The 12,983-nt window shown below is 38.4% G+C and overlaps 1 protein-coding gene across 2 annotated transcripts in view; it reads left to right on the plus strand.

Annotated features, from left to right (window-relative positions):
- The window catches only part of clstn2a (calsyntenin 2a), a 158,353-nt gene extending 146,359 nt beyond the window's left edge, over window positions 1–11,994 (plus strand). For both annotated transcript variants that reach the window (XM_086072840.1, XM_086072846.1), the window contains 7 exons: window positions 1,314–1,462; window positions 3,937–4,142; window positions 4,252–4,419; window positions 6,389–6,534; window positions 6,748–6,868; window positions 9,027–9,217; window positions 9,287–11,994. In XM_086072840.1, coding sequence (XP_085928966.1) covers window positions 1,314–1,462; window positions 3,937–4,142; window positions 4,252–4,419; window positions 6,389–6,534; window positions 6,748–6,868; window positions 9,027–9,217; window positions 9,287–9,454 — 1,149 coding nt within the window. In that variant the 3' untranslated portion in view covers window positions 9,455–11,994. The remainder of the gene's footprint in view (window positions 1–1,313; window positions 1,463–3,936; window positions 4,143–4,251; window positions 4,420–6,388; window positions 6,535–6,747; window positions 6,869–9,026; window positions 9,218–9,286) is intronic.
- Window positions 11,995–12,983: the final 989 nt, after the last annotated feature.

The raw sequence follows: 12,983 nt of genomic DNA on the forward strand, positions 1-12,983 counted from the left end.
CTTCGACAATTAAACAAACAAACTCACCAGATAAGGCGACCTCCAACGCTTCTTCCGCCAAGCAATTTCCTTTTTGGCCTCGTCCCAGTACACGTAGCTTCAGAGAGACCGCACTTCGCAAGCCTACCACCAATTACTACCAATTATCATTTGGAGTGAGCGAGCAAGCAGGACCTAGAGGAAGTAGCGAGCAACAACTCACTAGAGCGGCTAACGAGAGTGGCTAGCGGGAGAAGCTAGCAAAAGCTAGCGAGAACGAAGCACCAGACCTACGATTATATAAAACAAAATGTACATTGATGTGATAGAACTTTTTTTATGCATATTATTGAAATTAATATTGTTGGGGTTTTTTTATGAATGAATTATTAGTTTACCACTAGATGGCACTAAATATTACAAACTATTCCTTCAAAGAAAATGTTTGAGGGAAGAAAGAGGTGATGTTACGTTTTGTTTAGTTTTTATTATGGAAAGGGTATCTTTGTGTTCTAAAAGACAGGATTATATTCTCAAACAATGCGTTGTTGTTGTTTTTAACTCATTCACTGCCATTGACGGTTATAGACGTCCAAAAATCATTTGATCTTTTTCTATTAGTTTAACATTTTTTCCCACTTTTGTTAACAAGAGTATGAAAACCTAGAATTTTTTTTATTGTACATTTAGAACAGATATAAAATGTGTGATTAATCGTGGGTTAAATTGTGAAGTCATGCAATTAATTATGATTAAAAAATTTAATCACCTGACGCCCCTAATTTTTTATTTTTTTTTAATCGCATCAGGCGGTAATTTTTTTTTATTGTAATTACTCGCATGACTTCAATAGTTAACTCATGATTAATCACAAATTGTATATGTTTAAAATGTACAATAACATTTTTTTTTCTAGGTTTTCATACTCTTGTTAAAAATGGAAATAGTAGAACTACTAGAAATAGTTTAAATGTATTTTGGACGTCTGTAGCCGTCAATGGCAGTGAATGAGTTAAGAAGCAGTAATTATAGTTAGTATGTTTGTTTTTACATGAATCGAATTATCCTAAACTCCGTTTTTTGCTTTAAATCTCACCTATTCACTAATTTTGTGCCGAAGCCCTGTCTAACAAATCATTCGGTGCCACCTTGTGGCCTCTATAGGCAGTTAAACATTTTTGAGGGGGCGTCAATTACTCATTGTGGATTTTGGCTCGTCACTATTCAACAATATGACTAACAAGTGAGTCATGTATTCAGTATATAATGGGAAAGGGCCATGTTGCATTTGTATGACGCACGATGTCAATCTTGACTGTCTTCTCTTTTTCCAGTTCCATTTTAACCCTGCACAGTCAATGCTGGTAGTGGAAGGAGAAGATCTGGACAGCATCAACACAGCCATGACCAAAGTGTCCTACATCAACTCGCGCCAGTTCCCGACGCCGGGCTTGCGACGTCTCCACATCAGCACCACTGTACTGTGAGTGCTTCTGTTGTTTGTTTGTTTTTAAATACACACGTCTGTTATTGGGCTTGTCTCGAGGCATCCGATAAGTGTGTTCAGGCATGGCAGTGCAAAATATCTCTTATGGAACAAACCCCTCATAGAGGTTTATTAATCAGGTGTTCACTCGCAGGGGAGCAGTTTTCCCAAGAACACTTCATAATGCCAAAGGATTTTTTTTTTTGCCGTGTTTATATATTTTTTAATAATGTACACATCTCAAGGCACCAATATATTATTTTTGCTTAATTGGCTGACAGTCCTCAAGATGGAATTTAGTTAGGCATTTTTATACATGAATGTAATTATTTTTTTTGTAAAATAATTACGACTCTCTAATGTCCTAAACCAGCAAATGCATCTCCTTTGTAACCTTATACTGTAAACTCGAATCACAGATTTGCAAACTCTCAATTTTTTTTTTTTCTTTCCGCTGGCGAGTATAAACAATCCGATGACACAGGCAGACATCAGAATCCTCTATAGCAGATCTCGCAAATACAGCGCACAGAGTTCGCATATGTTGTTTGTCTCCCTGCAGGGGGCTAAGCATAATGGGGCTTTTCAAGCTCGGGAGAGGATGGCAGTGGATTAGGCCCTCGCTGAGGCCAAGTTCACGTTTGTGTGTCGCAGCCGTAAAAACAATGTGGTGACGAGTGGCTGGCGCCGCCTCTCAATGTGTGTTCACGGCTCGGCCGCCCTCTGAGCGCCACACAAGCAAGCAAGCTGCTTCACTTTCACATGTCTCATTCTGTGTGGTTAAGTGCCAACTCTGAGCAATGTTTACCTCACTTTTTATATGGTGGTATTTCTTTACACAGTTCATTCGCAGGCTGTGGCTGAAGTCGGATTCAGTAAGCTGGAAATACACTTGAGTGTGTAATGCAATGTATTAAAGAGGCAGCATTGTGAAGTCGGTCCTGCCGATGATCTTCTTGACAAGTGCACAATAAACCGAATATTTTGTCAGAGCACAATCTACAAAATTGCAAAAAATCATTATTAACTTATGGTATCCTTGAATAGAATTCCTCTCCTGTAAAATACTACTGATCAAAATGCACTCATCTTGACAAGCTATCTTTTTTTCAACTTGCCAGATGAGATGTACAAATAATATGCTATATCAATCTTTCTTTGTAAAGTGTGCAAATTACTTGAGATTTCTCCAACAAGCATCAAGCAAGTACAACTGAAAGAAAACTAACTATAATCAATCTTTATCTGTCAAGTTTGACTGCAGGTTATAGGCCGTAACAGGATGTAAATAAAACAGAGTTAACTGAGTTTTTAAAAAATTACGCTTTAAGAATTAAAATTAATCTCCAGAATGAATGCTTTAATTTTAACAGCCCTTGTTTAAACACATTTAAACTTACACACATTTTTAAGTATTCCTTCTGTTGTCACACTTTCTCTTGCCTAATTCTCCAAATAAGTTACAAACATGCTTGCTTTGAAGTTATTTGTCACTCCTAGTTTAAATTAACTATAAAACTAACACATGAAAATAGAAGAGCATTAAACATAGTACATTCAAACTACAAAAATCTTAAGGCTAGCATAAAACACCAACATGTTAAGCAAAACTATATAATTTTAGCTAACAAAAGTCCACTAGCCTAATGCTAGCATTATATTACATAAAACACCAAAATGTTAAGCGAAACTGTCAATTTCAGCTAACAAAAGTCCACTAGCTTAGTGCTAACTTTATAGTACATATAAACACCAAAATATTAAACAAAACCATATAATTTTAGCTAACAAAAGTCTACTAGACTAATGCTAGCATTATAGTACATAAAACACCAAAATATCAAGCAAAACCATGTAATTTTAGCTTACAAAAGTCCACTAGCTTAATGCTAGCTTTATAGTACATTTAAACACCAAAATGTTCAACAAAATCATCTAATTTTAGCTAACAAAAGTCCACTAGTTTAATGCTAGCATTATAGTACATTTGAACACTAAATGTTAGACAAAACCATATAATATTAGCTAACAGATGTCCACTAGCTTAATGCTACCATTACTGCACATAAATCACCAAAGTATTTTTTTTTTAAACAACAAAAAATATTTAATTTTAGCCAACAAAAGTCTACTATCTTAATGCTAGCATTATAGTACATTTAAACACCAAAATATTAAATAAAACCATGTAATTTTGGTGAACAAAAGTCAACTCGCTTAATGCTAGCATAGTAGCGTCTACTGCGAAACACCATAGACAGAAATTAGCATTGATGCTACAGTGATTATACAAACATATTACGTACAAACAATACTCAAAGGCAAATATTATCTGTGGGAACAATGAGTCTTACTGCACATAAGTTGAGGACCTTCTCTCCTCCTCGTATCCTGTTTCAAAAAAAAAAAAAAAACATGCATACCAATCCATTCACTCACGTTGCCATCTTAGCATCCTGTTTGCTTGTCAGGTGTTTCGGAGAGGACGCGTGTCTCTCCATCCCAGACGTCAAGGCAGTCGTCATGGTGCAGCCGCCCAGTGAACCGCGAATCACCATTACAGGATCCGACCGACTCATCCGACCCGCCGTTGACCTTCGCGCTCCGCTGGGCGTGGCACCTTTCAAGGAGCTTTACATCACCAGCACAGTAATGAAGGGAGACGGCTTCAGTGGATGTGAGATGTCCGCATGGAAATGTCTGACACCGTTTTCAGTGCTTTATTGTTAGTTGTATCATTCTTTTTTTTCTTTTTTTCTTTTTTTTTCTTCTGTCGCCGCGTGCAGCCCGCAGGCCTGGTGTGATGGAGGTGATGCATAACCTGGATTACTGCGATATCCTGGTGATTGGGGACGAGCTGAATCCCGAAAGAGAGAGCCTGCATATTCATCACAGCGCTCTGCTGGGAAAACACCTGGACGCCACCAACTCCACCTCGGGAATATCGATATATGGTGAGGTTTGAACACCTGCGGATGACTCGGATATTGCTTTTCAGCAGGTTTCATTTTCATGATTTATTTTGTGCTCTCAATAGAGTGGGGGTCAGGGGATGATGATGCCCATCCCTTATATATCCTCTACAGCTAAAGCGTCAATTAAAAATAAAAATTTAGTGTGAGATGCTGGGTTGTCTTGCGTGAGAATTATTTATTGCTTAAAGGCACTTTTTTGGGGGGGGATTTTGATCAGTGATCTGAGCAACATTGCCCCCCCCCCCAAAAAACAAAAAAAACTCAAATACCTAACCTAAATACTACATGCACATTTGAACATTTTGAAAGTTTAAGTGATAGCAATTCTAAGACATTTGTAGTAAATAAATACAGTAATCCCTTTTCACTGTGGCGTTGTATTCTAGAACCACTCGCATTAGATGATAATACCATAAAATAAAATAAAATAGTTTAAGCCTTAAAATATTCCTCTCACATGCTTAGAAAATTTATAAAACATACTTTTTAAACATTTATTTCAACTAAGGGTGTCAAAATTATTGTGTTCATTTTGAGTTAATTTAATGTTCCTACTACTTTTTTTTAACACGCAACTAATGACCGCCCCTTACTTGGAAATCCTGTACTGGGGGATTTCCAGTCGCAAGGCAGCAGACACGTCCACGTCAAAAATTTGCAGTAATACATTTAAGAATAATGCATATATTTGTGGAGACTAGGGTCAAGTGCAGAATTTCACAATTTTACTTCATGTTAAAGATTAGATAGCTCTGAATATGAAAAGTGCACTGAGCTGTCACCAATGTCTTTCAAGTGCAATTATGCCATCTAGTGGCAGAAAAATGACCTCAACACAAATCAATATCACACTTTTTTACAGTACAGTTACTCTTTTTAATTTTAACTCAATTTTATGAATTATTATGAAATTACTGTTTCAGTGACTAAAAGATGCAGCCATATTTCTATTAGTTTAACATTTTTTCCACCTTTCTGTTCACAAGAATATGAACATTTTTGAAAATACATTTTATTGTACATTTAGAACAGATACAAAATTTGCAGTTAATCACAAGTTAACTATTGAAGTCAAGTGATTAATTACGCTTTTTTTTTTACGCCTGATACTAAACGGACCTAAACGTTTGACTCCGCCCACCCGGATTTTCCACCTCAAAGCGCCTTCTTTTTTTCTTTCTTTGTTGTTAAACCTAACCCTAATTATAACCCTACCACATAACAATTACAGTATGTTATGAAGACTGCATTGAACAACGAAAATTAAAAACCTGACCGAAACTGTCCAGGGATGCGCTATCGCTGGGGACATGTAGTACTGCACTTCCGCCTCTTCCTCAAACCGTTTAGTTAGCTCCGCCCCGGCTGACTGAGGCTTGAGTGTTTGTAATTTTCGATGCTCCGAAATGTGTCTTAAAAAAACCAACAACTTTACGTCATGAGAAAAAAATGTGTTTAAACCATTTTGAAAAATCTGTGTGGGCGGAGTCAAACGTTTAAGTCCACCCGACGCATCCACAATTGGTCTGCAAAATTGAGAGACCATATTATTTTTAAAAACCCTTCACGTCATGTAAAACTGATCCATGAAACAAAGGAGAATTATGTTATCAGTTTAATGAAGTACCACAATACGTCAAATGTTGGCTATGGTAATGCTAACATATAGTGTGAAACACCACATTAGCATAGATGCTAACTTTAAACCCTACTAACTACTACAACTACACATAAAAAGGAGCAACACTTAAAACAAAAAACACAACCATATTTACAGACATATGTTCTCGCTTCTACACTAACCTACGCTAAATTCGGACTTGCCTGTATACTTTAAAAAAAGCTTTACAAAATCCACAACATCCTGTCCAATTCAGTGAAATGTCCTGACTGTGAATGATTTGTGATGCCGCATGAGGGCAATGTGTTGGGTTTTGTTGTGTGCAAGGTGTGGACTCCATGGCCCACTATGAGCAGGCGCTGCGTCAGGTGCGCTACAAGAACTGGCGACCCGCCACCCTGAGTGAAAGGAGGTTCCGACTCACCTGCTCAGAACTTAACGGCCGTTACACCAGCAATGAATTCATCTTGGAGGTAATTTTCACTTCCCGTCCAAGCTCCACTTTTTTTTTTTTTTTTTTTTCCCTTTTGAGGGCACGTCGCTCTCCATCCCAAGTGATTTTCTAGCCTCCTCATGCTCGAGTGGCTCGCCGCCTTCAAGCCTCGCCCACTCCACTCACTTGACTCGTATTGTCTTTTGCTGCGTACGCAATCTCGACAACGGCGAGTGTTCTTGTGTCACTTCAGGTCAGCGTTCTTCACCACGCAAAGCCGGTGGAGCATGTCAATCATATGGCCGCTCAGGCGCAGTACATGAGACCCGTTCATCACCCGCTCATGGTGCACGCTCCCAATTCCCACATGGCAGGTAAGGATTTATACTTTCAAAAAGACATCGTGCTATTTGTTTCCAAATGTATCAATCCAAAATGGTGACACGGATATCCAAACTGGACTGTATGCCGATGGGAGAAATTTGCATTTTTTTGTCATCCATTATGCTTTACGCTGTTGGATGTCAAATACAAAAATACATTTGTGGGCAGCAATGTCACTATTCAGCAGGAGCAGTTAAAAAAAAAAGCTATATTATAAAGTTCAGAGGTCACTTAAATGTCCTTATATTTGAAAGAAAAGCATTGTTGTTGTTTTTTTAACCACATTAACTATGTGTAGACTTTAATGCTTTTCTTTAATAAATAAATATATTAAAAATAAGTAAATATATGAATAGATCATTTAAAAAAAATAGTTCTTATTTAGTAGTTTAGTTGCGTAGCTCATAAAGACAAAAAAGACCAAGATATTGTGACAGAGATTAATTTTTATATGATTATTTTTACCAAATATTCCATGTTAAAAATTATTCTGAACCATTTTACTGTACCTGTTCGACCTTGATTTTTTTTTATTTTAAATTAAGTGGGGGGTTTTATTCGGTGAGTTTGTTAATTTGTATAATGTATGTATTTGTTTTTGCTTGAATGACAAAAAAAAGTGGCAAATACATCTTAAAATATTAGAGTATGTATATACAAGATTCTATATATATATATATATATATATATATATATATATATATATATATATATATATATATACGAGATAGTATATTCCCATCCGTCCATCCATTTTCATAACCGCTTGTCCTCACAAGGGTCGCTGGGGTTGCTGGAGCCTATCCCAGCTGGCTTCGGGCAGTAGGCGGGGTACACCCTGAACTGGTTGCCAGCCAATCGCAGGGCACACAGAGACAAACAACCATCCACAATCACACCTGTGAACAATTTGGAGTGTTCAATTAACCTGCCGTGCATGTCTTTGGAATGTGGGAGGAAACCGGAGTACCCGGAGAAAACCCACGCAGGCACGGGGAGAACATGCAAACTCCACCCAGGAAGGCCGAAGGGACTCGATCTCGCGAGGCGGACGTGCTAACCAGTCACCCACCGTGCCACCCAATATTCTCATTGTACAGCTAATTATAATGGACATTATTATGATCAAAGCGTGTTTAAAATAGTGTACATGATTATGTTTCCTCTTATTTACTCAAAATACAGTAAAAATAAATAAATAAATAAAAACAATTTTAAATGAAGAGAGAACATTTTCAATATCTTTGCATTTGGTACCTGGCCGTTCCCTTGTGACCTACCCAATTTAATTCACCTCTTAATACCAACAATATTCCGTCGCTTTTATAATAATCATCAATGTTATACAAAAAATGCGATAAATCAGCACACAATTGTGCCAGATATATCATCTGGAGCAGTTCCGAATCAATATTTATCTAATAACAACAAAAACTACACACACAAAAAAATCCCGTTCCCTAATCGTGTTGATAGCAGCAAGCGAGTTGCGGTTGGATTAGAAACTTCTGCCTCTTACTCCATTTTTCTTTTTAGTAATGGTTTCATTTAACCATAATCCCGTTTCACATTGTAGCCAAAGGTAGAAATCCCTGTTGTGGAAATGCCGCATGCTAAGCTAGCAAGCTAGCTGTGGAGATGGCCCTTTGTTTATCACATATTTGTTCATAGATAAATATGCATTAGTTGCCATGCCGTGACTTCTTCTTCTACTGCTTTGTTTTGGCAGTTGGCAAATACTTTGGTGCATTCCCACTACTTTCTGAAATAGAGTGCATGCGACAATATTCATTGATTTATTATGATTTGATTCTGAACGGCATTCTTTTTTTTTTTTATGGCCAATTCTTATCTGAAGTCGGGTCACAACCAATTCATTTTAAACCAGAAAGAAAAACATTTCCATAGTTAGAAGTGGAAGTCTCAAATCCAAACGAAACGCCTTTACTGCGGCCGACAGGATTAGGGAACGGCCATTTTGGGTGCCAGTCCCAGCTCTCCTCGTCACGACGTATTTTTGACTGGTGCGACTTATATTCGAGAGCAACTTATAGCCTGGAAAATCAAATACGGTAGGACTGTTAGCAAAATATGAATACAGATTCATGGATCAAATGTAGGTGAGGCTTTCTGTTTCTTCTTGTCCAGGACCAGCACCTCCAGCAGCCACAGTTGTTATTGTGGTGTGCATCGCCGCCCTGGTGGTGATCGTGGTGATTGGCGTGTACAGAATCCATGCCACTCATCAGGAGGCCTCCAGAGAGGACGAGGACGGAGCCAAAGAGCCGGAGGCGGACTGGGACAAATCTGCGCTCAACATCACCGTAAACCCCATGGAGGTAGCCCGCTCGAACCCAAACGGAAAACTTTTCTGTGACATGTGCGTCAACAACATTCACGATTTTCAGAATGCGAGAGGCGCTCATGCGCGCGGCGAAGAGGGGGATGAAGAACATGTGGGAGGAATGACAAATGCGGAGTCGGATAACAGCGATGATGACGATGAGGAAGAGGAGGACGAGGAAGAAGATGAGGGCGAGATGGGAATGGCGAACACTTCCTCTGTAACATACTGACCGCACACACACACAAGCAACATATTTCTGCACATATACTGGACACACTTCACCCTCTCTTCTCTCTTTCTCACGTACACACAAATACACACACACACACGCACGCACACAGCCGAGCTCTTACTTGTCATTTCCTATCAAACGTTGCCCCCTGCTGGACAAAGTGCAAACTACAGCCTAACTGGTCGTCCTGAACTCAAAGCAGTCTTGTGTTGTTACATTTGACAAGTTGACATTTCAGGATGAACCAAAAACGCACACTTCATTTAAGCTTCTCGCATTGAGTAAGTGCAGTGTGAAAAGGGTGTTAGAGTGACATCAGCAGGTTACAGGCGAGAGACTGGAAGAGTCACAGAAAGATAAAGAAGTGGATGTCTTTGTGGATTTTGCCGTTCAGCCTCTAAAACATGGGTGTCAAACTCCGGGTCCTGGAGGGCCGCAGTCCTGCAGGTTTTGGAGGTTTCCCTCTTCCAACACAAGCCAATTCCAATCAACAGGATCGTTATCAGGCTTATGCGGAGCTTGCTGATGAGCTGTCATATATCAGCTGTGTTGGAGAACGGAAACATGCAAGACCTGCAGGACTGCGGCACTCACGGACCGGAGTTTGACACCTATGCTCTAAAAGAAGAGCAAATCCGGAAAAAAAAATGCGCTCACTACTAGCCCAGTAAAAATTAATTTTTGACGTCTATAGCCGTCAACGGCAGTGAATGAGAATTATTTTAGGTTCATCCTGTAATTTCCCCGCAACAGCGAATATCCCAAACTTATCGTGAGTAGTGAATTTTGATATTTGAAATGAAATGCACCCCCCCCCCCTCCGTGATTCCTTTTGTAGCGAATGAATGACTTGCAAATGCAGTTGATTTAAAACGGCACACATTGTAGAGAACTATCTTGCTTTGTTGGTCTTTTGCACTGCTTTATTCTCCTCCAACGTGACACGAGAGATGGGAAGTAGCTCAACGTTGGCGTTTAGTGTAGTTTGTAACGCGGTTTTGTTCAGCGCGTGTCCTCGTTTCCATCGTCAGCCGAAAGCTGAGACGATTTGTGCACTTAACTCCGAAACATCCCATTGCATGACTACTATGAAAGCCAAACATACTTTTGTGATTGTAAAATGTAATTTACATAAAGGACAAGACAGTGCTGCCTTGAGATATGAGTTGAATTGGGTCCCTGGCCACGCTTGTAAATCAAAGCATTCATCTCAAATCATACTTGCCCATTGAAATGAATGAAAATGGCATTAATCCATTCCAGGCTCCACCCCAAAAAAAATTTAAATAAGAAAAATAGCACTTTATAGAACTGTATTTTATAAAAAAAATATACACTAATGACAGAATTAAATAGAAAAGTAAAGAAAGCATTTTTGCCACTTTTGCATTAATTGAATGGACATTTGTGCTGAGCCTTCTTGCTTACCTGGAGGCAGCATAGTAAAGACAGATGCTAAACGTTAGCATGTAATGAAATTTGTTGTTGCAATTAATTAATTAATATAGCAGACATGAAGGTAAATTTGAATACACAGCTCATGTATAGTTATTTTGCTGAGTTTGACCGGAAGCAACAGCTTGACACCTCGTTTGAAGAAACTGCCGTCATATGCGCTCTAAAAAGGGAATTGTTGAACCAATTTAATTGAATTACTTCAAATAGTAACACACAATTGAATCAAGTTCATCTAAGTCACTATATTAAGTTGAATTACTTATAAATTAAGTTTAATCATTTGAGTTCATTAAACTTAATACATTGACTTAATAAATTGACTTAAGGGTTGATTCAACAATTCTCTTTTTACAGCGCAGGGCTCGTATTGCAAATGTTTGCTTGTACGTCAAAGCAACAACAACAACAACAACAAAAAACGACGGCTTGACTTGGTCACTCGTATCTCAAGGCAGCCCAGTAATCTTAGCTCCTCTGGTTGATCGCAACTTACCTTGATGCTGAAATGATTAGCATAACGCTATCAGATACTAAAGCAGTAATATTGTTGGTACTCCGTATTGTTAACAAATATGAAGACAGAGGTCATGCTGTAGTTGACCTCTTCACTTTGAATTCCACTCCAGTGCCTCCAAGAAAGGAAACTCATAAAACTTTTTAATGTTATGTTAAAAGTGACGCTTTGACCCGCCCCCGCGCAAAATGTTAACAAGGCGTCGCACAAGAAGTGCGTTTCCCTTTAAGAGCAGAAGAATATCTCACTCATGTTGCCCTAAATGACCATAAAGCTCTCAAATGACTTCATTTCTGTACCATTATGATCCAATCTCAGAGTAGCTCTCCTTTCTCGATAGCGCCTAGTTGTGATGTCATCAGTGTGAGACATTTGTCATTTGTCATGTTGTGCTTCTGACAGAGCAAATCATTAACCGTACATGAAGCGACACTTGTAAAGAAGTTATGAACAATTATTTTATATTTTTGTTTTTTCTTATTTGTAAACAAATGGTTGAGATTTCTCTTTGTAGTGGTCATCCCACTGTTTTCTGTATATTGACCAATAAAGACTTTAGGATCTATGAATGGATGTCTCACTCTTATATGTAGAAATGTGTCAAATGGGCTTAGCCAAGAGGCAGTTTGGCTAACCTAAGTAACTCTGGTGAAAAATACCAATTCATATATTTTACATTAAAAATTAAAGTACAGAGTGAAATGTAGTTCAGTCAAAATGATGATTTTTATGTTTAAAAAAAGACTAACAAAAGTGGTTACTAGTGCTACTTGTAAAATACATTATGTTTCTAAACTTTATTAAATGAAGAAAAAACATTTTTAAATGCAATGCTGGAAGGTCTTAACTGGGGCTCCTCCTATTTCTGACTCCTGTTAGTGTTACACCCCCTCTCCCCAATGTAGCGCCGTTCCTGGCTGCGACCATTTTGTTTCCCTCACGGGATGAGGAAACACAAGATGGCGCCAAAGTCCTGTCAAATTGAAAAGCATGACTCGTGTTCTGTTTGTTCACGGGTTTTCACTTTTGACGGTCACGGGATGAATAAAGTCGAGAGTCGGATATAAAATGTGAAGCCAAAATACAAGACTAGCCTATATTTCAATTTTGACATTAATTGAAACATTTGTTTTCAAAGTTTGCATGCTAATCAATTCCAAACTGTTTAACAGAGTGATTACAAAAAAATATATATAATACGATTAAAATAGCATTTGGTCATACCTTTATTTGTACATGAAGTACTTTTCTACCGACTTAAAAAAAAAAAGTTAACATAAAAAAATGGTTTAAGTACCTGTAGTCTATTCAAGCTGCCTGTGATTGGCTGACTTGCTCAAAGTCGGCTCGGATTGGCTCCAGGCAGCTCACCCACGATTCAAATGAGGATATAGGAAATGGATAAATGGATACACTCACTTATTGATAAGTTAATTTTTGCAGCTCTACTTGCTTTTTGTGTGTCTAATGTTTTTCTACAACCCCCTGGGGATAAAGAAGAACAAACTGCTAATTAGCATATTAATGGGCCTTTTACTGATGAGCACTGCACAT

The sequence above is a fragment of the Leptonotus elevatus genome, chromosome 1, assembly GCF_054856555.1.
Source record: "Leptonotus elevatus isolate MCC_2025b chromosome 1, RoL_Lele_1.0, whole genome shotgun sequence".
NCBI classification, from domain to species: Eukaryota; Metazoa; Chordata; class Actinopteri; order Syngnathiformes; family Syngnathidae; genus Leptonotus; species Leptonotus elevatus.